General features: G+C 53.3%; 2 protein-coding genes across 2 annotated transcripts; both read right to left on the bottom strand.

The window, feature by feature from the left end:
- Positions 1-6,704: 6,704 nt before the first annotated feature.
- THBD (thrombomodulin) lies at positions 6,705-10,376 on the bottom strand. Its single transcript, XM_040981770.1, has one exon. It carries the CDS (start codon positions 10,248-10,250, stop codon positions 8,349-8,351), a length of 1,902 nt encoding a protein of 633 aa, XP_040837704.1. The 5' UTR covers positions 10,251-10,376; the 3' UTR covers positions 6,705-8,348.
- Positions 10,377-22,579: 12,203 nt separating this feature from the next.
- Positions 22,580-25,685, bottom strand: CD93 (CD93 molecule). The gene is made up of 2 exons (XM_040981769.1): positions 23,638-25,685; positions 22,580-23,360 (listed from the first exon to the last, which is right to left on the bottom strand). Exons 1-2 carry the CDS (start codon positions 25,569-25,571, stop codon positions 23,336-23,338), a joined length of 1,959 nt encoding a protein of 652 aa, XP_040837703.1. The 5' UTR covers positions 25,572-25,685; the 3' UTR covers positions 22,580-23,335.
- Between the last annotated feature and the right edge of the window lie 800 nt (positions 25,686-26,485).

Here is a 26,485-nt window from a genome sequence, read left to right as displayed (position 1 = left end):
CACATGCATACGTCTTTGAAGACATACATGTACAGGCACCCATACACATGCAAACGTGCACATCCCTATGCATACAAACCTCAACTATCTCTCAAGTGTTGGTTCCTCCCTGAGTGACATCCAGCACCCAGAGTAAGTTGGTCCCTATCCCATTCGACTGTTGGTTTGTTCCCCGTACCTGGCAGAGTGGCCGAGAAGTTAATGTGATAGAATCACACTCTAAGAAGCAGCCAGGAAGACAGTAGCAAAGGGGAAGGGTTCCCAGCACCAGCAAAGAGAACCTGAGGTGCTGTCAGCCCTAGCTTGGATGCATCACAGGGTTCTTTTCTCTGGCTTCCCAAGGGCTCCCAGTGGCACAGGCCAGGGACCTTGGCAAGGCTACTCAGCTTAGCTGATAACAGGACCCCAGTACTGCAAGCCAAGGTACATGCACACTGAACTGCCAAGCTCAGCAGGATGAGATACACACACATTAGACCCCCAGGGCTACAGGAAGAGTTGCATACACATAGGACCTCAGCACACAGGACCCTCCAGAACTGCAGGAGAATGTGGGCGCACACAGGAACTCAGAACTGCGAGCAGAGGTACCCGCTGACAGGGTTCTGCCTTTTTTTGTGTGAAACTTAATGACAAAATATATAGGTGAACCAAATAACCATGGACATCAGAGTATCATCCTGAACGGAGTAATACACATGTGGGAGAAAAATCTGGTTTCCATGGAAATATCCAAGTCATGTGGTAGGTGTCCTTTTTTGAAGACCAGGTGAGAATGGATTATAGAGGGAAGGGATGCAGGGTGTGAAGGGCTCTACATGGAGGAGACAGCATATGCAAAGGGCCTGTGGTGGGAGGACATAGGCTGGCCAGGAATGACTGACATCAAACGAGGTGGAGGATCTAGCATACAGAGCAGTAGGAGGAGTCTCCTAGCAGTATTTTATAAGCCAGTTTAAGGATTTGGGTCTTTGTTCAAGGAACCATGGAGTAGCAGGCCAGCCTCCAATGAGGGACTCAGGTCCACTAGGCCAGAGAAGGCCATCCAGACCTCTTGGGGTTCTTGTAACACCAGAACACACAGGCCTGCAGGTGTAAGCAAGCGGGAAGCTCAGGAAGAAGATGTGTCCTTCTGTTCATTGCAACTTTCACCCACTCTGGATCAATGGCAAAGCAGGGTCCCCAGACACATGGATGGGTGGGTGGGCTTAGTGTCATAGCAAGCAGTGCTTTTGAAAATGGGGCAAAGGGGAAAAAAAGCCACAACCATTCATTACACTGCCAAGAATGGGAGGACTTACTTCATAAAAATACAAGCGTGTATCCAAAGATGCTGTGAGTGTCCACACAGGTTCTGAACTGCTGAGTTCCTAGGGCTCGACCCACTGGGAGGGCAGAGCGGCCCCGTGTCAGCACTGCCACTCAGAGCAGGTGCACAGAGACAACCAAACACTCAGAGCTTGGCTCAGCAGAGGATGCTTTCCCTTCAATGGCTAGAATCACTGCGGAGGGGCTCAGAACAGGAGGCTGCCCACTGGGAGGGCCAGAACCACTGGAAGGGCTCAGAACAGGAGGCTGCCCACTGGGAGGGCCAGAACCACTGGGAGGGCTCAGAGCAGGAGGCCACCCCCTGGGAGGGCCAGAACCTCAGGGGAGGAGGAGGCAGGAGTTGGTGCAGAGACCTCTGAGTGTGTTGATTTTTACTTAAACTGAATCTTTGTTGCTGTTGTTTGTTTTCTTATTTTATTTTATTTTATTTTTACCAATCAGAAGAGGCTTTGATTCCTGTAAAGTCCATTTTCATTGCAGGGTAACCTACTGGGTTCTCTGAGTGCTGACTGCAGCCTCAACTCTGGCAAGACGGTCTCAGCTTGCATCACTGCTCCGTCCTTGCCAGTGACTGACATCTGTAGTCTGATGTGGCGGGCCCAGGCACCAAATAAAACAGGATGGGGGTGGGGCACCTGTGAGGCACGAACCTGGGGATGGAAAAACCCTCCTGGCCAGAGAGACCACCTACTGTTGCAAGCTGCTTGAGAGCCTCTCCTCAGTGCTGGGAGGCTCTTTTCTGCCTGGCTTTGAACAGTAGCAGCCTGCACTCCAGAAACAACCGGAACAAACTGGAGGGCTGAATTTGACTCTGGGCGTGTCACTAACTTCATTACTGACCTTAATACGAGCACCCAAGAGAGACATTGGTTTCCCTTTCAAGCCAGAGGTTCCAATCTGCTTTGTGGCCAAATGCAGTGGGCTCCCTTTGCAGACCAATGTAGCAGGGTGTGTCCTCCAGGCCCAAGCCTGTCAGGTTTCCAATTGCCCATGGTTCCCAATTGCTGTGGGCCAGAGGCAACTCCCAGGGACTCTGTTGCTGTCTCCATTTCAGCTTGTATCAAGGCTGTGTCTCGTGCTCTGGAGAGCTGCAGACAAACAGAACCAAGGAGCTGGGACTCACTCCCATAGTTGTGCTTCCCTGTGAGCCTCTGCATGCTGTGGTTTGAACGTCCCTTCATGTGGAGGCCACTGAAGCCCCAAATCCATTTGTTAAAGGAGGTGAGGCCTTTGGGAGATCATTAGGGTTAGAGGCAGTCATGTGGGTTCGGTCCCAGGATGACAGCTTTGTAAGCACAAGAGAGGCCCAAGTTAGCATATGGGTTTCCATCACGCCCCGTCACAGCAAGAAGGCCCTCCCTAGAAGGTAAGCATGTTCTTGCACTTCCAGCAGTCCAATGTGTGAGCTCCATAAACCTCTGCTCCTTCTGATGACTCAGTCTGTGGTATCCATCACGGCAACAGAAAATGGATTAAGGGGCCAGCCCCAGGACTGATCCTCCACCTGTACGGAGGTGGTTTGAGTCTTGGTGGCTCCACTTCCAGTTCAGCTCCCTGCTAATGTGCCTGGGAAAGCAGCAGAAGTTGGCTCAAGTCCTTGGGTCCCTGCATCCATGTGGGAGACCCAGAAAAAGCTCTTAGCTCCTGGATTTAAATTGGCTTAACTTTACTCATTGCAGCTATTTGGGGAGTGAACCAGTAGATGGAGAATCTCTCTGTCTCTCCTTCTCTCTCTCTACAAATCTGCCTTTCTAATTAAATAAATAAATAAATAAATAAGATCCCTTAAAATTGTTTGTAAAGAAAACAGATTAAAATCACTGCAAGACCATGTCTTGGGCGGATAGCAAAAACATTTGAAGAACGATAAAGTCAGCTTCTAGTAACGGATTGCAAAACACAGTGACGGGGGTTACATCACCAGAAGGATGCTCCCATGAGGATGTCAACAAGGCTCAGGATGCGCGAGAGTTCATGGAAGGTGGGGACTGAGTCAAAGCAGGGTGGAAGGGAGAAGGGAAACAGGAGGGAGGGAGTGTTTCTTCCTTGTGGATCAGGGGTTGTTGGGCCCAATCTCTCAGGGTAGATTGGACTCTAGTCTATCAAGACTGGCTGGGTCACAATGTCCAGGTGAGCCACAGTCAGAGGAGTGAGATGAAGGCGGTTGATGACAGGAAGCTGCCAGACAAGAAGTGGGCTTTCTTTGCCACGTCAACCACACGGCCTATTTTTTGACAGCATGTTACTTGCAGGCAGAGGTCTAGATAAACATCAAGCCAGTGGCCTGGCTGCCCTATGGGCACAGAGCCCACCTGTGAGCCCAAGACTTTCCCCCATCCCCCAGACTCAACAACTTAACATCTGATTTCCCTTTCCAGTGGGTGTGACTGGAGTTCACACCTCCCTAGGGTTCTTTTGTCTCTGGCAATTGCACTTGCAAAACAGGCTGCAAAGGATTTGGTTCTGCTAGGATCTGTGATGTTAAAACAATATTTGGCTTCTCTTGTGAGAGGAAATCAGTTGTTTTGCCTCCATTTGAACCTGCTGACTGAAAAAAAAAAAAGGGAGGAAGGACCCACTCAAAAAAGAAAAGAGACAGCGTTGAACCCGAGCATTCATTCTGGAAAAGCAAGAGACCAGAGCTGGGTGTGGGCTGTGTTCTTTCACAGAGAAATACCTAGAAAGGTCAGAGGATGTGTTTTGCAGAGCAGAATGGGTGCCCCCTGCAGAGCCATGACCGGGCTGAGCCTGTGTTTTTCTGGGTTCCTTTAACCTCTGCTCTCCTTGAATGAATGGCAGGATCCCCCACTCTCAGAAATCCTTACGAGAAGTCCCTTACGATGGAAGCTGATCATGAGGCCACATACAGGCGCCTCCCCTGCAATCCAGATCAAAAGTCTGGCTTCTCCCTTGAGTGTCCTGTGTTCCTTTGGGTTGTGACACAGTGAGGAGAGTGATACTGTCTTCTCCCTGGTGTTTCTGAAGGCATGCAGGAGGCTGGGGGTGTCCACCCAGAATTCTGCTGGGTCTCCTTGACATAGGCCAGAGCCCTGGGGCCTTTGCAGCTAGCTTTAACACTCTGTCCAGCTGTGACTGAAGCCCCAATTCCCACTCCACCCCGTTCCCAGCTCCAAGACAGTTCATCCAGAATTCATGCTTCCTTCTCCAGTCACTGCATCCGTCCTTCAAAGCACACTTCCTGAGGCCAGCGCTGCATCCTATCAGGTAAAGAGGCCTCCTGCAGTACTAGTAGCATCCCACATGTGTTTGAGGCCAGCTGCTCCACTTCAGTTCAGCTCCCTGCTAATGTACCTAGGAAAGCAATGGAGGATGGTTCAAGTGCTTGTGCCCTACACTCAACATGGCCTGGCCTGGCCCTGACCATCACAGCCATTTGGGGAGTGAATGAGTGGATGGAAGATTTCTCTCTCATACTCTTTCTCTCTCTGCCTGTCCCTCTCTCTATCTCTGCCTTTCAAATAAGAAGGCAAAATCTTTTTTTCAACAAGAAAAGAAACACGAAACACACTTCTCACTTTCTACACAAGCTTGAGTTTGCCCCTGAAACTCGTGATTCCAACATAACTTGTGTCAATTTTGCTAATCCACTTATATATCCACTGATTCATCAGAGTATTAATGAACAGTAACTGGGCACCTTTCATGTGTTCAGAAATTGCTCACTCACCACTTCCAGCCTTCATGCAGACCTTGTGAGGTGGCACTGACAGAACCCCATCATATACCCAGGGGAGTGTGTGTAGTGTCTACCACCACATGACAACCCCCAGAGAAAGGATGGGACCAAATCCAGGTGTGTAAGCCTTCCACCCTTCCTGGATGGATACTGCAGGCTTCTGCTCAGGGAAGATTATATAGGATGAGACTTCACAAACTGGAATATGAAGATAAGATTATTTTGACATCCCCCCAAATTTGACGTTGATATGCATTTTCTACAAACTCTTGGAAGAACTCTGACAAACCTAAAAGAGGCTATGGTCTCCTCAATTTCAGGACATACATGTTATCCCAGCTGCGTAGAGGGGATGGCAAGCGTTGTGGTGTCCCTGCTTAAGCTGTCACTACACCCTGCATCTCCCACAGAGCGCCTGGCGGGGTCTCACTCCTGCTGCCTATCCAGCTTCCTGACCATGCATGACACTTGAGACAGCAGATGACAGCCAGAGGACTGGTGTTCCTGCCACCCACATGGGAGATCCCAGATTGAGTGGCAGGCTTCAGCCTGGCCCAGTCCTGGCCACTGTGGGGTTTCGGGAAGTGAACCATCCACAGAAGATTTCTTTCTGTGTTTCTCTCTCTGCCTTTCAAATTAGTAAATCTTGGGGAAAAAAAAAAAAAAAGCCTTGAGTGGCTCACTTGCTCCAAAGCATTGTCCTCTTCTCTGGACTCCTCCACTGAGCGGGAGGGGTCTTCCTCCCCACAGCCCTACTACACTCTTCACCAGGAACACTGCTGGCTGTGGCAGCTCCAGAGCATAGAGCTGCCCCTCCTCCCAGCCTCTACATTAACCCTCTACTCCACCTTCATGGCAGCCACAGCCGATTAAAACAACAGAAATCCAGGACTACCAGAGAGAGACACGCAACTGGGCATGGGACAGAACTCCCTCTTCTCTCTAAGTCTGCTTGAATATTATCACAACCCTGCCTGTAAAACTCAGGGGCCAAGCGCTGTGGTGCAACCAGTAAAGTCGCCACCCGGGATGCCAACCACCTGGTATAGAAGCTGGTTTGACTTCCTGCTGCTCCACTTCCAATCCGGCTTCATGCTATGGTGCCTGGGGAAAGCAGTAGAGGATGGCCCAAGTGCTTGGGCAAGAACTCCTGGCTTCAGCCTGGCAATGCCCTGGCTGTTGTGGCCATTTGGGAAGTGAACTGGCAGATGGAAAATCAACACACTTGAGTTTCTCAGGAAAAAGGCCAAGAAGTTCCCATGGGGAAGACAGTGTCCCCAGCCTCCAGCACGGAGGAGACTGGTTGCATTCTGAGTGAGACCTTGGTCTCAGACCCTTCCTGGCCACGCTGAGGTCTAGTATCTCCCGGGAGTTTGGCTCTTGCTAAGCTGTGTGCAGAAGGACTCACAGCAGGGGTTCTACAGATGAGCCAGGATTTACCCTATCACTCCTCCCAACCAGTGATCCTTGTGCATGACGTTGTTATGGTTACAGAGGAAGAAAAGCGAATATGTGTGCACACGGAGATAACACTGACAAAGGTCGTACGTCGGAGACAGCCTCCCACCCAGGCGTGGTGAGGGTGGTGCGGTGTGTCTCACAGGCCCTGGCTCTCCTGCCAACACATGAGGAATCCGGATGAAGAGGAAAGGCAACCAGAGACACAGAACCCAACGGCACACTGAAATCTGTTTATTTTGTACAAGTGACATCGTAAGCAAGGGTTTTGCCTGTGTTCTGCTTTAACTCCAATAAATAAATATGTACACATGTGCTGAGTCTACAACGCGGCAGTGACAACCTTGCCCGCACAAGATGCGCTCACACTACACTTGGTTTCCATCTGTTGCCAGTACAGCTGAATCACACACCTTCTCGCCTCCACGCGTCGGTACCAAGTCGTTTCTGCTGGAAATCAAAGCTCTACAACATAAATTCCTCAGTTTCTTTAGATTCAAGGGCCCCACTTGGCCTACTACTTATGACTGTTCCCCTATTCACACGTTCTCGAAATTCAGGTGACTGGGGCGGACAGCTCTGCTTGCAAATCCGGTTACAATGCGGATGAGCAGCGAGCTGAGGGGAAGAGCCTGGGCTCAGTGTTTCTCACTGGCTCCCACGAATGGCACAGGGACCACACTGCAATGATCAGGTCCGAGAGGCCCCTCTGAAGTGGCAGGGAATCCTCCAAGGGCCTCATTAAGGAAAGGCGCTAATCACGCCCCATTCTCAAGCTCCCAAATCCCACAAAATCAACCATGCTGGTTTTGTTCTAGCCAACAAGTGACAAGAAGCAGTAAGACACAGACCAATGATAATCCATAATAATCCACACCAATCACACAGCTCTTAAACAACGGTCTTCAGGGAGGTGCCTCCCTCTACGCTCATTCTAGAGAAAGCATCTAACCATTTGAATACTGCCAAAAACAACTAATAATAGCAATGATAAGATGAACCTGCATACAAAACTTACACCCATCACTGTGTTTTCAGTCCAAATCACAGCAACAAGAGTCAGAGAATACAAGCTGACTGCTTAAAAAAAAAAGAACCTGCTTGGGCTTAATTTTTAGCACAATTCAGCCACAGTCACTGAGCAAACACTTCACATTTTCCTCTTTGTTGTTTTGCTTGATTGGAGAAAGTTATCAAATCTGGAGACAAGGCAAGTGTCCCCAGCAATGTCTGTAGTGTTTTGGGTCCCCTTTTCTGGTTCCCATAGGAGCTGTGCCTGGCAGACAGCTCAGGGCCAAAAGAGCAAGAAGTCGGAGTTAGACACAAGTAGAGACTGAGAGAGAAGGGGAGGAAAAAGGAAAAGAGACGGCAGGGATGTGGAGAAAAGAGGGAGAGGGAAAGAGACACAGAGCAGCTACTGGAGACGTACAGTTAGAACAGGGAGGGGGGACTAAAGCAAAATAAATATCTTGGTCCTCACTAGCCCACGGCAGGGTCAAGTTTGTCTGGAAGGCTGCGGCCCAGGCTGGCCCCGCCGCTGCGCCTGAGGGGGGGGGGGTGTTTAGGATCGCCCCCTCTCTCTGCAGTCTGCAGTTCCGGTGTGTTCAAGCAGCGGTCAGAGACGTCGCGAGAGACGTCGCCACTCGCCCTCCTGGGGACCCCAACCCGCTACCTGTGAGCTCCATCAGCCAAAACACCCTGCGGGCTGGGACAGGGGAAGGCACATGGGTGGAGGGTGGCCCTCTCCAGTGAGACGGGAGCCACGGAGCCAGGGAGCCAGGTGGGGGCTGGGTTCCAGAGGGGCGAGGGGACTGGTGGGTGCACAGGTGCGAGGAGTCTGGGGCTGCCCGGTCCGGTCCGCGCCTTAGCACAGTTTCTGCGGCGTGTTCTCTGTCCGCACCTGCTGCAGCACCACCTCCTTGCTCGGGGAGCCACTCTTGTACTCCAGCTCACTGCGCTTGGAGCCCTTCTTCTTGCGCAGGTGGCAGAGGAGCGCCAATAGCGCCACCACCAGAGACAGGCTGGCGATGGAGGTCCCGATGACCACGCCCGAGTGCACAGGCCTGGCAGGCGGCACGGTCAAGGTGGCACCAGGCGTGGGGCCGGGCAGCTCTCCGGAGCCGTATTCGCTGCCGAATCTACCGCCGCCGACCTCACGGCTGCTCGTCTGATCCGGATAGCAGTCCGTGCTGACCTGGCCGGCCAGGGGCGTGTCGGGCCCACACACGCACTCGTAGCTGCCGGGAAGATTGCGGCACTCGCCTTGGCATTGGTCGCTGGCGCATTCGTCGATGTCGGCGCACATGTCCCCGTCGTCAAGAATAAATCCTTCGGGACACATGCAAGTGTGCCCATTCTTGGTGTCACAGATGGCAGGGCAAGCAGTCTCGTTGCAGAACATCTGACAGCGGTGTGGCTCGTTGGGGACGGGCATGAAACCATCAGAGCAGATGCAACGGTAGTCGCTGGCGCCCACCTGCTGGCACTGATACTCGCAGTCGGCGGCGAGGCACGGGTCCTTCACGCACACGCCGTCCACCAGCTCGAAGCCCGGGTCGCAGTGACATTCAAACCCGCCTTTAGTGTTGATGCAGCGCTGCTGACACGGGTTGGGCTCCTGCGCACAGTCGTCGATGTCCTCGCAGTGGTGCCCATCTGCTGCCAGCCGGTAGCCAGTATCGCAAATGCAGGAGTAGAAGGGCGCGTGAGGGGTGGGAACGCAGAAATGCTGGCACAGGGCTTCACATGGTGGTGTCACCGTGGTCACCGCCAACGCCGTCGCTGCGCACGAGCGCCCGTCAGCCTGCATGACGGTGTCCATAGGGCACAAGCAGTGGGGAGCTCCCGCGCTCGCGTTGCACACGAACTGGCAGCCACCGTTTTCCACGCTGCAGTCCCAGGCGCCAGGGGCTTCCCTGTCCCAGCTCCCTTCGGCGGCTCCGGGAGGCGCAGCGCACGTTAGCTCCAAGTCCAGGGGCGACACGATGGCCGAGCTGCCCACAGGCAGCGCCTGGAAGTCGGCGCCTTGGCCGCCAAACGGTGTATCGTAGGTACTGGAGACGTGCGCGTCCGCGGCGACGCCGGCCTGCACCGCCAGGGGCCTGCAGGAGGCCGCGAAGTTGAACTCGCAGAGGAAGCCGTCGGCCTCGGCGTCACACGGCTGCTCCTCCCACGCCGGCTCGCCGGGTGCGGCGACTCCGGCGGCGGCGGCGGAGACCGTGACACACAGTGGGCCACACAGGGGCACCCCGCCGCCGCCGTCGAGCCGGGCCCACCTGCTGTAGCTGGTGCGGTTGTCGCCGGTCACCCACTGAAAACCGCGCAGGGGCCCGAGATGCGCAGGGTCGCTGCAGCCGGGAGGAAGCTTCAGGCCGATCCACAGGCTTGTGCTGTCGCCGCTGAGCAGCAAGGAGATGACATCCCCAGCCACTGAGGAGCGCACGGTCATCAGGTGGCCGCGCCGGCGTTCGCAAGTTTGGCTGGCGGCGAGAAAGGTGGCGGGGCCTCGGAAAAGGGCGAAACAGTCGTGCTCCACACACTGGCTGCCAACAGGTTGAGGCAGCTCTGCGTGCGTCGGGAGCGCCCGGCCGGCCGGGGCCAGTGCGCCCAGCGCCAGGAAGACGCGGAGCATGCCGCCGGGGCGCACCGGGTGCGGGCTCCAGGGAAGGCGCGAGCGCTGCGTCGGGGCCGGGGCCGTCGCTGCGCGCAGTCCCATTCGGACGCTTGTGGCCGCGGCGCGCAGCCCCTGCGCGGCAGCGTCTGACATGCCTGGTGGCTGGGGCGCGAGTTTATAAACGCACGGCCCTCCCTCCCTGGACGTTCGGGGAAAAGGAAGGAAGTGCCTGGTGGGAAGGGCTGAAGCTGAGTTCTCGGATTACTGGGTTCGCGGGACGCCTTGCGACCGCCCTCACTCCTGGGATCGCCGCGCGCGGATGAGTAAACTCGGCCCAGGGCGCAGGGAAGTGCCCGGGTGGGGCCAGCAGGCGCAGGCGCCGCTGCCCCCGAGGCCGCTGGCCCGCCCTCGGCGCGTGCAGTCAGCCCCTCCCTAGAAAACCCGGGTGCTCTTTCCTGCTAACTCAGGCTTCTAAAGGAACTGGGAAGGCGAGAGTATGAGTGCCCGGGACCTGCACGGTCCCCGGGAAGGGGGTCACAGAGCCGGGCCTCTCGTGACCTCAACCCCGGGGGCCGCCAAGATTCCTGACTCCAGAGGTGCGGGTTATGCTACGTGGCATAGCAGGGACAGCAGGTGCGGCTGGCCAAGCACCAGGACCCTTGCTCTCTCCCGAGGCCACGGCACGACCAGCCGCGTGGGAACCTCCACGGTTTCAAGTTCCCGCGTCCCTCCTTGCCCTTGTAGGTAGGGGCGGGCGAGTACCCGAGCGCAGGGCTGCGTGTGATGTCAGCTTCGCAGAGAGGGACTGCGCCTTTGGCACCCTCGGTGGAGACTGCGGGGAGGTGCCGTGGACCTCCGGCGGCAACTCAGGGTTTCCGTTTTGTCCGAGGCTGAACCGACAACTGGGCGGGAGTGGAAATGCCACTTGCCCCGCCAAGGTCATCAGAGGGCGCCGCCGTGGGTGGGCAGGAGTGTCTGTCACTTCCCCCTCCCCCTTGATCTGCTTATTCACGCACCAGGAATGCGGAGGGGAGTGTCCAAAGTATAGCGGGGAAGGGCAAACTTTTTAAAAAAAGAAAATGCCCTCCCAACCCGAGGCCCTAGATCCTCCGGTCACTGGCGATCAAGCACCAGAAGGCGGCGCTGTTGAACTCCGAACAAAACTCAAGACACTGGAGAGTCTAACGGCCCTGGTGAATCAGTGTCAGGAAGTGAAGGGGAAAGTTGAGAGGAGGATGGCACAGGCCTGGTGCTAGGGCTGGAAACTGCAAGGAGACCCCCGGAGATAACGTGACCTCGCATCTCCTTGGTCCAGCAGATCCCAGGCTGCCAAAGGGACCAGGGTTGTGGGGCTTTTTCACGCCCAAAGGATAAAGTGCTGGAGGGCCTGGCAGCACTGACCCCCCAGTGAGCTGCAGGGCTGGGGAGGCGCGGGACACTCCCACAGTAAAGGGATGGGGTCTACCCCATTGCGTCCCTGCCGTGCTGCTTGGTGTCCCGTCCCCCCAGGATGGAGAACTGGGAAGTGCAGCGTTCATGCTCAGGTATTCCCCCCCCAAGGGGTTGCAACAGTTGGCCAGTGAGCAAAGCAGAGGAGCCCCCTGCTGAGTACCCAGTCCTGACGCTGCCCAGAGCAGGAGCAGGCGCTTCAGGAAAGGGAGAGGAGAGGTGGGCTGCATTGGCTGAGCCAGGGGTCCCAACCGGGGGTGCACTGCCTGCCCAGCCACGTGGGTGCTGCAACCAGTCCCGGAGTGTGCATGGTTTCTCACGGAACCTGAATCCCACTGAGACACAAGAGAAGGACAGCACCCACCCGAAGGCCTGCTACAGCCACCCAAAGTGAAAATCTGAAATTACTTGCTGACTTGCATGAAGTTTTAAGACTTGTAAGACTTGCTTCACTGGTGCCAGTGGTGGAGGAATTTCTTTTTTTTGTTAAGCTGACTTGTCACTGCCAACTTGGGTTGAGCAACTCCCTCCAGGCTCATGGAGCTCATTATGAGTTGGCGCCCAGGGTGCCCAGCATCCATGGACAGCTCAGTGAGGCCGGGGCAGCTTGGACCATCCCTGCCAGAGGAGGTGCTGGGTTTGCGCACAGCAGGAGGATCCTGGAGTTCCCTACAGCCCAGGCAGGACAGTGCTGTCCCACGGTGGCGTGGGCAGTCTCGGGGTCACTCCTCAGAAGGGTGGAAGGTCACACACTTATCTCTGCCCTTGGCCCTCAGTGGCCTTGCTTGTGTATTTCTGAACCGGTGGGTCTCTCTCCTCCACCCCCACTTGGCAGGCTATTCTGTGTGCTCTAACCTGCGTTCTGCTGAGCCCACATTCCCCCTGTCCTACTCCACATCCCTCCTACTCCAGTCCCTCCTGGGGCTGGGCCTTGGCAGGCCTGTTGACCCAGTCACCCCTGCAAACTCAACAGCCAAGAGCTGTCTGACACCTGAAGCAACCTCCTTGAGGACTCCTACTGAGATCCTGCTTTGGGTCCCCATCTTTCCAGATGTCCCTATGCAATGTACCCTGCTGGTGGGTCACCACTCTCCAGGGTCCTGAGGGTCCAGAGGTCCTCCATCTGCTGCTTCACTCCCCAAATGGCTGCAGTGCTGAAGTTGAGCCAATCTACAGCCAGGAGACAGGCCCAAGCATTTAGTTAATCTTCCTCTGCTTCCCATGCCGTAAGAAGGGAGGTGGATCAGAAGTGAAGAAGCTAGGACTTGAACCAGCGCCCACATGGAATGCCAATGCCATAGGCAGAGGCTAAACCCACTACACCACATTGGGTCCAGGCGACTCTTTCCCCAGTTCCTTCTTCACTCCCACTCTTCATTCTTGCTTATGCCACTTGGGCCAACCTACACCTTCAATACTGGTAGTGGAAGTGCAGGCCTCTTCTGCCCCCCTCCCCAAGATATGCCTTTCTGTGCCTCTACTCCGTGGCCACAGATGAGCACCGTTGCCATCCAGGGCTGTGCTGGGGTCTGGATGCCAAGTGGGCAGCTGTCCCTTCTCACACAGTTCCACTGAACAGATGCTGAAGATCCTGGCAAGTTAAGCTCCTGCTCACTGTCAGAGAAAAACCTCATCCTGTCCCAGGTTGCTGCTGCCAGGAATATTCAAGATCTTACCTCATCTCAACCTGAGAAAATCATCCCCTTCTTCCCAGTAAACAAGCGCTAATCCATCCTTGGACTTAGATGGATGGGATGTCCTGCCAACTGGTTAGCATTCACCATGCTCCTTGTTGGTTTATCAGACATGCACTTATTGGCAGTGCAGAATTGTGGGGCTGCAGGGCTGGGGCCAAGTCCACACGCATCTCTACCCCATGCATTGCCAGGATGCTTTCAGTGTAGGCAATGCCCAGGATTTACAAACCTACCGTGGGTATTGCTCTGTGCCCTTCTCCTTGTGTCGCCTGCAAAAATGAGGACGGGTAGAGCTTCGGAGCCAAGCTGATTGGACTTCAGTTCCAGTTGTCCCTTTTATAAGTTACACTTGTTTTGGGGTAAGATTTTGTAGTACCAATGTGATGGCTGCATAAGAAGCTAATCTTCTGCAGGCAATGGCATTCTGTATGAGTGTGGTTTGTGTCCTGGCTGCTCTGTTTTCAGTCCAGTTCCCTGCTAATGGCCTGGGAAAGTGGCAGGCAACACCCCAAGTGCTATGAACCCATGTTGGAGAGCCAGAAGAAGTTCCAGTCTCCTGGCTTGGGAATGGCTCAGCTCCAACAGTTGTAGCCATCCAGAAAGTAAATCAGTACACAGAAGGATCACTCTCTCTCTCTCCCTCTCTCCCTCTCTCTCCCTCTCTCTCCCTCTCTCTCTCTTAGGCTGTGTGTGTGTGTAAGTCTGCCTTTCAAATAAATTAAATGTTTATTTTTTTAAAGACTTGGCAAATAATTCAGCTTTGTTCCTCAGTTTCCTCAATCTTGTGATGGAGATGGAGTCTCTCCAACATCCTGCAAAGTTTCCAGTGGCTTATGCATGAAAAATATTTCAAGCAAAAAAAAAAAAAAAAAAAAAGCTGAGCCACCATGAACTCTCAACTCATTTTAACTGAAAAGGAAACACTGGAGGCCCTGGACTGGGATCTGGCCATGACCAAATCTAGCACTGAGATTGTTCCCTGTCCCCAAGAGTCACACAATGTCTGCTGTGCTGGGTTGTGTCCACCCAAGCACTTTCACTAACAGAACAAAGAATGATGGTGATAAAAATCAAAGCTAAGGAAGCCTCAGGCGAAACTGAAGTTATTCAGGGCATACCCAGTGAGCTCTGCAGACAGCCACTCCTCATTTCCTTATTTCCCAGAGGAGGAAGCTGGTGGCCAGAGAAAGCAAAGATCTCCCGAGGTTGAGGGGCAAGACGAAGACTCATCAGCCTGTGTGAGGGTGAAAGAACCCGCAGATGGAGTGCAGCTGAGCCCTGATTTTCCCACCTGCCCATTCTCCTCAAAAGAACAGACAGCATCTAACTTAGAGCATCATCACAAAAGAGGGGAGAAAAAAAATCAAACGGAAAACAGTGACTCTTTCCTGAACACAGCAGCTATTCAGCAATCACAGCTATTGCAACTAATGAGAAACACTCGTGCTATCACTTGTGTCCACCTGGAAAGTGACCGACGTCTGTGAGGGAGACCAGATGTCCTCTAATACCTTGGTGGCAAAGGGGCTAGCAAGTGCCATGGGAGTGTTATTGAGCTGGAGATGAAGGGAAGCCCAGGCCAGGAGCACTGCCATTCCCCCACCAGACCTTAGCCACGTGTACAGGCTAAACAAGAGTAAATGCAAACATGAAAATTTGATCTCTATGGGTAGGCAGTAACATCTGACTCCAAGGTAGGAAAATAAATGCCTGCCAAGAAAAACGTTAGTCAAGAAAACTAGCATGTCAGTATAGCAAAGCAAATATTTTACTAAATGTTGGCTCTCACTCTGATTTTCTTTAAGAAATAAAGCATGGCCTAGCGGCTAAAGTCCTCGCCTTGAACGTGCAGGGATCCCATATGGGCGCTGGTTCTAATCCCAGCAGCTCCACTTCCCATCCAGCTCCCTGCTTGTGGCCTGGAAAAGCAGTCGAGGACGGCCCAAAGCCTTGGGACCCTGCACCGGTGTGGGATACCTGGAGGAGGTTCCTGGCTCCTGGCTTCGGATAGGCATAGCACCGGCCGTTGCGCTCACTTGGGGAGTGAATCATCAGACGAAAGGTCTTCCTCTCTGTCTCTCCTCCTCTCTGTATATCTGACTTTCCAATAAATAAATAAATCTTTAAAAAAATTTATGGAAAATAGAGTTAAAACATAAATTGGTTTTTTTCTTTAGTTACTTGAAAAGCAGAGTGACAGAGAGAGATGGAGAGACAGAAAAAGATCATCCAACTTCTGGTTTACCCCCACGGTGGCACAAAGGACCACAAGGACAAGAGCTGGGAGCCTGGCGCTCCACTCAGGTCTCCTAGGTCGGGAGCAGGGGCCTAAGGATCTGGACCATCTTCTGTAGCTTTCTCAGGCAAACTAGAAGGGAGCTGGATTGGAAGTGAAGCAGCCATGACTCAAACTGGAGCTCTGATAACGGATGCTGACATGTTTTGTAATCAGGGTGAAGTTTTTGTTGTGGGATTTTTGTTTGTTTGTTTGTTTCTACCAAACTTATTTCTTAGTGCCATTTTCCACAAACTTTTTCCCAGGAAGTGTTTGCATGCCCCTTTCTTCCCTTCCTCCGCACAAATACATCGTCTGAGCACGGCAGAAGGGGGTGGTCGCAGAGTTGTCCTTGAGCCTCAGACGCAGGCACACAGCGTCCCAGCAAAGGCACAGCTTCAGACTCACTGAAGTGTGTGTGCGTGAGTCTGTTACGGTGTATCTGTGTGCTTCTGTGTTCTTGTGAATGTGTGAGTGAATGTGTCTGTGTGTTTCTGTTTATTATATGTGCTTGTGTGTCTGTGAATGTAGACTTACGTGTTTTTGTATATTTTACTATAGTATTATGTGTGTAACTGTGTTTGTATTTGTGTGTCTGTATGTGTGTGTGTGCATGTCTGTGACTGTGTTACTGTGTATGTGTGTTTGTGGGCATGTCTATGTGTCTGTGTGAGTCTGTGGGTGCATATCTCTGTGTGTGTCTGTGTGTATTTGTGTGCCTGTGTGTGTGCATGTCTTTGTGTGTGTATGTGCCTGTGTGTCTGCATGTGGAAACCACACAAGTGCCAGCATGTTCACCTGCATCCAACATTGTTGAAAACACCTCTTACTTAGCGTTCCACTTTGCCTGTATCTCAGCAGCTGGGAGGCCAGCTTGTTTTCTGGCTGGCTCCTGGCTGGCCCTGGTCAGGTGCAGCACCTATTCCGGTTTTGTGTAAGACAACAACACTCCTGAGAGATTTCACAGCTGTGGCAAGTGACTTCCCAGTGTCTGGATTCCCATAGGGGCTGAATGAGGCTTGTGTTATAACTAGGATTCTCAATGAATAGATATTACTGTCATACCTGCCGAGTAGTAACGGCTCAATCACTCTTTCCCAAGAGCTTTTGCCACATGTACAATCTGAACAATAACGTATGTGAGTGGATATCCACTTTAGGAAGATTGAGACCTGCTGGGAGGATGTACCCCTCAACCTTAACATTTAGAGATTTTGGACTGTCCCGGGCAGAATAACGAGATGCTGGCCGTGAACATCTAATAAAGAGCTCCCACCCTTGAGAATTCGTTGTCCTCCTGCTGGATAGGGAGAGGGCTTTGGAGGCAGCCAAGCTGGGTCAGGAGGGGTATGTGTGATGGGTGCTGTCAGTACTCAGCCCATGGTCCCGAACTGTCACATGCTCAGGCCAAATGTACCTGCCTGTGCAGGCGTCTGTGCTCAAAGGCTCCCTCATGCCACTCTGGTAAGGAGTCCAGCTGTGGCTCAGTGGTGTGAACTGTGTGGACGGGCCCACATGTGAAGTGGAAGGGAGAAGTGGCACCTCACAGGGGAGTGATGGTTCCCAGCTCTAGGCTCATCCCTGCTCCTCTGTCAGGGTGGTCCAGGACAGCTCTCCAATGAGAGCTGAGACCTGAGGACCTCCCAGCATCTGGCTCATCCCCTCTCCTACCCACTCCCTGACTCTCCCTCACTCCCTCTTTTTCTGCTGCCCTTCCAATCCTCCATTCCCTTCCCTCTTGCTCTTCCTCCTGCCCTGCCTGCCTCTCACTTCTCCAACTCAGTTGGAACCTGTGGACCAAGCTCAAGCATAGAGAACACAGGTCTCCGAGGCAACAGTGACAAACTGCAAGCAGCAAATTCCTGGGGAAACCAGAGATGAGTGAGTGCCTTGGGGAGGGGCTTATGGCAAATACAGGCATGACCGCTGCTCCCAGGAGGTCAGACCTTCACTCTCCCCCTTCTCCACTTTGCTGCTGTTAACCTCCCCCTTTTGCCTTCAGAAAGAGTAAGCTGAGATGTAAACAGGTGGGGAGGGAAAGCCATCCACCACTGACTTTCTAAGCAGTTGCCCCATCAAAATGAAATTCAGGGCAACACTGAACTGAGGTTTCTTTTCTGTTTTATTTTCAGGTTCCTTGTCTGATTTCTCTGCCCCCTCTTACAAGACACACTTAAGGGTGAGCTGGGAACTTGGGGTACCCACTCAATAGGCACGGAATGTTATAGAATGCGTACAAGTCTCCCATTTGAACCTAAGTGTGTCCAACAGCAACACAAGCAGACTTGACAATGTGAAATAGACGTGACTATGAAAAGCAAGCATTTTGGTAAACGAGTCTCATTTGAAACATAAACCTAGGATCTAAGTGCTTTTGTTGGGTAATAGCCAAAGTCACCGTTAACAGCTGACATTTTGACTTGTGCACTTAGTTTTGTACGTTAGGAAACACTGGCCTCCAGGTATTCAGCTTGAAAGCAATACAAGATCAGAATTCACGTGGTTACAGGCGTCTGTGCGGGTGGGGGCAGCCGGGCTGGTTGTGTGATGTGATTTTCCACATGTGCTGTAACTTGGCTGCTGATGGGATCAGCTGTGCTGAGCCCTACATGATGCATGCTTGTGGCAGGTGTCCCATACCAGCAGCATGAGCGAGCGAAGCACTTTATCCTAGTTAAGGTCTGTTTTTTTGGGGGGGAGGAAGGGGGTGAGAGTGGTTCTGAAAGCCTTTAACTAGAGCAGGGTCTGAAAGGCAGGCAGACTTGGGACCAGTCACCATCTGCCGTGCGCAACATAGGGTCCCTGGGAGACATGTGTAGCGGAACAGCCAGCAATCTGGTCTGCCCATTCAATTAATTAAATAAACGGAGAAAGCTTTGCTGACAAAACGGTGATAACTGTTCCTCTGGTGATTACAGAATGGCATGCTCACATCACACTGATTTCACACGTGCACCAGTGCTAGAAAGATGCAAACTATTAAAGCGTGACAAAGGAGATGTGGATTAGGGGACTCTGGTTCACAGCGCAAAGCCTGGAAGCCTCAAGTCAGCCTGGGTCTCAGCTGCTGTGGGCACTGGGCACTCGGCATGTGGGCACTGGGCACTTGGCATGTGGGCACTGGGCAGGTCCATTTTGTGCTCCAGTCCCCAGCATGGCTGTAGGGACAGTGCCAGCATTCTCCAGAGGGCATGCTGGCACCCCAAGCCTGGAGTCACCTCCAGCAGGTGCAGCAGTTATCAAGGTGCCTTCTCTGTAAGCAACCCTTTCGAGACCCATTTGATAACCGCAAAGGCAAGCTCTCCACATGTGCTGAGTTGTTACAAAACGGACACGAAAACATTTTAATGGTTTATTTGAGAGACCCAAAAACATACGCACACAGAGAAACAGGGGTCCCCATTGACAGTTCACTCCCTGAGACACCCACAAGGGCCAGGCCTCAGCAAGGCCAGAGCCAAGAGTACAATCCGGGTATCTTTGGAGAGTGACAGGAACATGCCCCCTGCTGTCTCCCAGGGTTCGCTTTAGCAGAAAGCTGGAATTAGCAGCTGGAGTCGTGAATGGAACCCACACAGGCCAGTACAGAATGAGGGTCTCCTAACCACCAGGCTAAATGCCCATCCCCATGAAACGATGAAAAACAAACTCAGGCAAAGTGTATTTCAGTTTATTAGGATGAAAGGGTGCATAAAAAAAGCTCAGGCTGCTTCTTCTCAGAGGTGACTCAGAATGTCACCGCAGATGCCATTCCGTAGCTTAGGACATGCTCAGTGCCCAAACTCTCCCGCCTCCCCCTTCAGCCGCCTCCCCCCATCTGGGAACCTTTCACACACAGGTTGCAAAAAAAAAATTCTACAAGGATATCCCATAATTCCAGAAGTAGTTCAACCAGTTTCAAAACACACAGATGTGAAAGTGTTTATACTCTTCCCCAGCAGTAATGGCATTCACGCAAGCAGCTGACATCACCAGAACAGGTCTCAAAGCTCGTGCTCCCAGCCAAGCTTACGGCAAAGCTGGGAAGGAGCTTCAGCCCCAGGCAGAAGTGGGCAGCACGTACTGACAGAGCTCCCTGGCCGCTGTGCAGGTGAGAGGGACCACGGGAATGAGTGGAGAAAGGAATTCCAGAATCGACTCCCTCAAGAACAGAACAAACACAGCTGGTTTGTAGCAAGCTCTTTGGGGGCGTGTTCGCGTCTGGGACCTGCTCGGGGATAGGGTATTTGGTTATTGGAAATGAAGAGAACAGATTACCCTGAGTTTTCTGTTAAGGAAAAGATGGAGACTGAAGCTGTGGGTTTTGCACACAGAGGAGGCACAGATGTTTCCAGGAATCCTCTGAGTCCCATGCTGTCGCTATTGTTCAAGATGATGGAAATATGTAGGGGAGGGGAGCTAAACCTTTCACAGCTGCTAGAAAGCCCTGCTTTCCTGTTATCCCAATTTAGACAATGGGGAAGCTAAGAGGAAAAATAATAGGAAAATGCTCTCCTATAGCTGCTTTGAACAAACTGTGCTATTTTGAATGTATTTGTCGAATTGCCTTTCTGTTTTCCCAGTGCTCACAGAAGTTATGTTTGGGGAAAAATACCTAATGATGTTGTGTATTCATTGAGAAGTTGATCAAGTTTTTTGTTTGCTTGTTTATTTACATTTGGATTTCTTTGTTTTGACAGAGAGAATGACTGCTTGTAACTGGCTGACTCCCTAAATGTCTATGCAACAGCCAAGTGGGAGCAGGCCAAAGCTAGGAGCCAGGAGCTCCCTCAGTCTGGGTCTCCAGTGTAGGTGGCAGGAACTCAGTCACTGGAGCCATGCCTGTTGCCTCCCAGCATGGGTGTTAGCAGGTGGCTGGAGGCAGGAAGCAGAGCTGGACATCCAAATCAAAGACTCCAAAGGCAAGACTTAACCACTAAGCCAAATGCCCAGGTTGTTCAGTTTTAATAATCTCCAACAAGACTTGTGATGAGGACTTGAAAGAGAAGAGCAACTTTCAGAGAAAAGAAGTTCAAGTCTAGTGGAGGTGGCCTTACACCCTATGCAAGCATGCGTACCTGAGGTTTGCCTTTTCACTCAACGCTGCCACCTGACTATGGGGAGGTGTTAGGAAAGATCTTTACTAAGAGTGGCTGAGCTGCTTATGGACACAGAGCATGACTGAAAGGCTGGCCAGGCTGCATTGCTCCCCCTGCCCCAGACCAATCCTATGTGGCTGGCAAAGGTCACACGGGAATGTGCAACACACCTGGATACAGGACACCTGGGATAGCCAGGGAAACCAGACTGGCTGGTTCTGCCTGCTGGGCAGGTTCCCACTTCCAAGGATGCCTCTCCCCTCCCCCCAGGCCCTCTGCAGACATTCCCAAGAGATGCACTGTCCTTTGTTTTCCAGGCTCCTGGAGGCAGGATGGATTGTCCCCATGCAGGCCCCTTCTCCAACAACACACAGGGAATGCCAAGGGGCTGCCATGAGCTGCCTGTTGAAGAATCCCAACACCCTCCTTTGGCTTACTTACTCTGGGAGGTAGCGAGCTGGGAAGCAGAGTTTGTCCTGAGTGTAGCTTCTCTAAGAATCTCCCAGAATTAGTGCAGCTACACAATATTCAATGTGGATGAAAAGACAAAAAAAAAAAATCCTCTCCACTGTTTCAGAGGCATGGCCAATAGAACCATTTCCTTGTCTCCATCACCCCTGGGCTGTTCTCCTGCTATCCCCTTGATTCTCCAGCTGGACCCACGGCCTGCAGAACCTGAGACCCCTTTGGATAAGCAATGGACTGTCGGTGGCCAGTGGTTTGGCCAGTGGGCATCTGTCTATTCATTACTGGGGCCTCCTGGCTCCAAGAAGTGAGATGGACATGCCTCCAGCACAGAAGTAGCAGAAGAAGGCATTATTTTAGGTTGGTGGTTGGCTTCCATCATACTCACTACCAGAGCCATCTGGTCCAGAATATTGGCTGGTTAGGGACATTTGGGGAACCTGAATTTCTCAGTACTCATTTCTACCATTGTGAGTCTCCTCCTTTACCCTGTGGTCTCCTCTGGGATGGGGTGGGTCTGCAGGCTGTCCCCAAAGGGGCTGGGCTGCAGGACAAAGCATATCAAAGAGAACCCAAGACAGATGACAGGGTATGTGGGAAGCCTGGCCTAAGGCTGCCTCCCTCACCCCAAATGTTGAGGGTAAGAGCTGTAGGGGACTAGCAGATAGAAGGAATGTTCCTGCCCTTGTGTGGCACTGAAATGCAAATAGAGCCACAGCTGGGTTTAGCTAAACAGACTGCCAAGTGTCCTGTCACCAGTGGGCTTCTATGTGGGAGACTGAGCCCTACACCTTCAGAAAGCAGAGATTGCAGGCATCCTGCTGAGCCCCACAAAGCTCCCCTCTTTTAAATCCTAATCCCTCCCCCCAAGTTTCCCATTTTCCTTTTTAAAAAATAGTATCTATTCAATATAGTATCTACATGTCCAAAATGGCATGTACCTGGGTACCTGGTAGGCCCTGGTTGTTCAGCCCCAAGGTAGTGGGATCTCCTGGAAAGACAAGTTTCTCAGGCTGTCTCTGGAAGGTGACAGGTGCTGTTACTCCCCACATAGTGGCAGCAAAGGGCCCCCAGGAGATCTGAGGCCGTCCCCACACCCACCCACCATGGTACCCAGGCAATACTCAGATGGTGACTGGCTGCCTCCCACTGGGTGTGAAGGGGAAATCTTTGTGAGTGATCGCGTCAAAATAAGTATGAAACTAAAATTGGCAACAGCAAGAAAAAAAATGTCTTTCTCTCCTTGTTTTTCCCTTCCCTTCCCTTCCTGCTCCTTTTTGCTTTGTTTTTTGTTTTGTGGAAAAAACAGAAACCCTATAAGACCAGCTCCAAGCTTGGCTGCAAGCCACACATCAGTCAGTAGCCAAGTTCTTGGAATGCCCTGTGGACCTGGAACCCCATGACAACTGCCTGAATTGATGGACTTCAGAACACAGCAGTCAGCCCCATCAGGACTCAAGGATCTGCAGCTTCCCCTGCGTTCCCAGGGCAGTGTGCAGCAGGGGCAAGGTTCCCCTGTGCTTCTGGGGCAGTGCACAGTGAATGAGGCTTTGCAAGGCTGGCCCTCTCTCTGGGTGGTGTGTTTCCACAAACACCTGCCATCCACTCAATACAAGCATTTTCTTTTTTTCTCAGTTGTTTCAAACTTCCCTTACAGAAACCCAAGCACCAAGGAATGGGATGTGAAACTGGGTGCTCCCTGAACATCTGCTAACTGTACTTCTGATTATTTTTGGAAGATTTCAACACAAACTGAGCAGGACCTGTGACCTGGGAACGCATGGAGGTGAAGGGACCAAGACACTTGCAGTTCTTTGGCAAAAATAAAATCAAATTAAAAGCTCCTGACACAAGTCATAAGGCGTGGATTTAGACAAAAGGGGAACAAGTGTTTCTATCCTATGGTACCAGACACCAGCAGTACCCACCCACCCACCCCACCCCCACCTTTCTCACAGTTGAAGTGAGGAAAGAAACCGTGGAAAGAGCCCATATAGCACCTGATTTGTCCTATTGTGGTTCAGGGATAAAAAAAATTCAGCCAGATTTGAACTTAAACAGATTTCTCCACTCCAACACTTCCACATGGAACAAATCCCTGTGTGCTCCCTAGCTGCCAGGTTTCCGAGGAGAAAGTTCACGGCCAAGTGCTTAGAGTCCAGTCCAGTCTTCCCGAGGGCCCCAGGTCCTCCTTCCCCTCAGGGAGTTAAAGCTCTCAGGATGCAGAAGAGACAGGCTGCTGGCGTGTTAAGTGGCCCTGAGGCCAGCTCCCCATCAGCAGTCTGTCCCAGGTGTCGGACTAAAAAAAAACAAAAGACAAAAGCATTGGGAGGTACCGCTCCCGGTCAGGATTGCATGCACAGCTAGACCCGAGAGAAAGTCCCCTACTCAGGCACCCACACTGCAGAGGGGCCTCCGTACCTCTCCTCTGGGTGCTGGAGCCAACACCAGTGCGGGCGCAGGTGCTGTGCCAGGCGGCCTCTGCCTCGTGGGACTGCCAGGGATGGCCAGTACCTCCCACCTCCCACTCCTGCCAGTTCCCGGCACCCTCCCTCGGGGCATGGCTCCTTCTTTACCTGTATGGATTCTCTGTGGCCCTGCTCTCAGCTCTCTCCGGAACCCAGGAGTAGCCGTCAGCCGCGCTCTGTGGCTTCTTCTTCTCCTTCATCTCCTCCTTCCTGGCTCTCCGCTTGCGGTACACCAGCAGCCCCAGGGCCAGGGCCAGCAGGAGAGCGATGGCCACCACCGTGCCCAGGATGTAGAACAAGAGCAGCTTCTGCCCCTCAGCGCCGCCATCGATACTTTGAGTGGCCACCGAGTCTGCACCAATGGACGTATCAAGGCTGGCTGCCGCTGTGGTGTGTTGGATGCCAGGCTCCAACTGAAAATCAGGGAGCCCACCGGAGGCCGCCCAGGTGGTGGAGTGGTTGAGCAGCAGCAGAGGGCTCCTTGCCTTCGGGGCTGCCTGGGAGGTGCCCTCCGGCCCTCTGGTGGCATTGGACTCGGGGGCAGGAGCCACAGTGCTTCCCTCTCTGCCTGGCTCGGTTTCCTGCTGGGGAGGCTCAGATGACAGTCCTGGAGACACAGCAACCATGAGGCAGGAGACCCCATCGGGGGCCATCTCCCTGCCTGGCAGGCAGCCACAGCGGAATGAGCCCGGAATGTTGAAGCACAAGCCGTCACAGGGGCTGCCCCCAGGGCTGGCACACTCATCCACGTCCTGGCACTGGGTACCGTCCTCTCCAAGCAGGTAACCCTCCTCACAGGAGCAGTGGAAGGAGCCGTCAGTGTTGGTACAGCCCTGGGCACAGGGTGAGCGGCCCGGGGCGCACTCGTCCACGTCTAGGCAGACCTCCTGCCCGGGGCCCCCAGGCTCATAGCCCACCCAGCACTCGCAACGGTAGCTCCCAGGGGTGTTAACACACTTCTGGGCACAGGGCGAGTCCTGGCACTCATCCACATCCACACAGCCCCTCTGACTCGAGTCCTGCCGGTAGCCGTGGGGGCAGTGGCAAACATAGCTTTTCCCGTGGGGCTCAGGCACACACGTGGCCTCCTCCCCTGTGCAGGGGTTGGAACTACAGGGGTTCCGGGAGGTACAGGTCACCAAATCATCCAGCAGCCGGAATCCTGGACGGCAGCCACAACGGAAAGACCCGTCTCCACCCTCAAAGCACTCCTGGTGGCAGCCTCCGTTGTTAAAGCCACAGCCATACTCGGGGCTGACGCACAGGGGGCCTAATTTGTTCCACTGGAAGACCTGGAGCCCTTTCTCCTTGCACAGCAGGTAATCGCCTTGGCTCTCTGTCCTGTTGCCACAGACCACGTTGGCCATAGAGCCGAAGGGCACAGCCTCCAGGGAGGAGCTGGTGACCTGAAAGGGGGTGATGTAGCTCACCTGGCCGGGACCCCCCAACGCCAGAGGCCGGCACATGCCTTGGAAATTGAACTTGCACACGAAGCCTTCAATGTTGCTGCCTGGAGAGCCACTGGTCCCACAAGGACTCTCAGACCACTTGGGCAGGCGGTTGGCCAGGGGTGGCATGGACGGGTCCAGCATCAGGGACACACAGCGCTTGGAGATACAGGAGCTCTTGAGCTCCTTGTGCCAGTTAGTGTAGAGCGTGTCCTCGCCGCCACCCACCCAGCTGAAGCCCTTCAGTGGCAAGCTGGAGTCGTAACACTTGCCCTTCTCCCTCTGCAGCCCGATCCAGAACTTGCGCGTCCTCATTGCCGGAGACACCTCAGATCTCAGGAGCTGGGCCAGGACCTGCTGGATGAGCTGGGCCTCCTCTTCGCTCTTAACTGTGGCCAGGTTGCCTCCGTTGGAGGTGCAGTTCTCCTGGGCCTCAGCCGCGCTCAGCTTGCTCCAGTGGGCCGTATAACAGGCGGTCCCCGCACACACCACGGCCTCCATGTGGACCCCAGTCCCAACCCAGGGCTGGCCTGAGAGCAGCAGCAGCAGCAGAAGTGGGCCCAGTGATGGTGAGGAGGAGCCGGAGGTGGCCATTCCTGGCGGGGAAGCCTCTGATGCTCTCTGGTTGGGGAAGCTTAGAAGCCCAGCGGCGGCGGTGGCGAGGGGAGCTGGGATCTGTCCCCAGAGGAGCTCTGAGGGGAGCTAGGGGCTGCGCTGTGGCCGCTGTGGCTCCTCTGTAGAGGATACAAAGGCTGCGGGCTTGTCACGTCCCCCTGACCCAAGGCGCATCCTGTGCCGCTGGGCTTCTTATTCCTCACCGGATGCTGGGGTTTCCTGCCGTGAATGGTGTTCTGACTCCTGCTGCCTTCATCACGGTTTTGTTGTTCATAAAAGGGCCCGGGCGGCTTCCCGACGCCCTTGGCTCAGAGCTGTGGAAACGCAGCCGCAACATCTACGACTAGGGAGGAGGAGGAAGTGGAGGAGGAGGAGGAAGGCCCCAGAGATAGCTGCTACTTTATTTTGGTCCCCTTCTGTCTCCCCAACCAGTGGTGTGAGGAACCTAAAAGGCATGCAATAGAGTGAGAAACTTCAAGGACTAGGAATTTGGGGGGAAAAAAACCCTCACTTGGTAACCCATAATAAAATTCCACTTCGCTTTGCAAACAATCCCAAAGGGTGGGAGAATCTGAGATTCAAGTCCCAAGGCCGTGGATGGTGACCATTTCCAGCCTTTTTTAGAAGCGAAATGGACTCTTCCTTGTGCCTATCTCATGTTCTTCCAATGGCTTGCAGAGTCTTTCTATTTTTTTCTTTGATGCCCCCCATCATGAACTTTAAATAGATAGGCAGTTTTTAAATAGGAGTCTGGCCGTGGGAATGTCTGGGTTTCTAACCCAGTGCCAAGCTCCTTGGGAACATGAAAGCTAGCCGGGTGAAAACTTGGCAGTTTGCGGGATTTTAGAGTGCAGATTATCACATCGTGAGGCGCCATGGTCACAGAAAGCAAA

Source organism: Ochotona curzoniae, unplaced genomic scaffold, assembly GCF_017591425.1.
Source record: "Ochotona curzoniae isolate NIBS_2020 unplaced genomic scaffold, NIBS_Ocur_1.0 contig_3520, whole genome shotgun sequence".
Classification (NCBI taxonomy): domain Eukaryota; kingdom Metazoa; phylum Chordata; class Mammalia; order Lagomorpha; family Ochotonidae; genus Ochotona; species Ochotona curzoniae.
Note: the sequence above shows the minus strand (reverse complement) of the source record. Positions and strands in the feature narration are given on the sequence as shown.

Excerpts from the sequence above, each read along its gene's own strand:
- THBD (XM_040981770.1), bottom strand. The coding sequence starts at position 10,250 with ATGTCAGACGCTGCCGCGCAGGGGCTGCGCGCCGCGGCCACAAGCGTC.
- CD93 (XM_040981769.1), bottom strand. The coding sequence starts at position 25,571 with ATGGCCACCTCCGGCTCCTCCTCACCATCACTGGGCCCACTTCTGCTG. Across the intron at positions 23,361-23,637 it reads GCCACAGAGAATCCATACAG|TCCGACACCTGGGACAGACT; the intron begins GTAAAGAAGGAG and ends GTTTTTTTTTAG.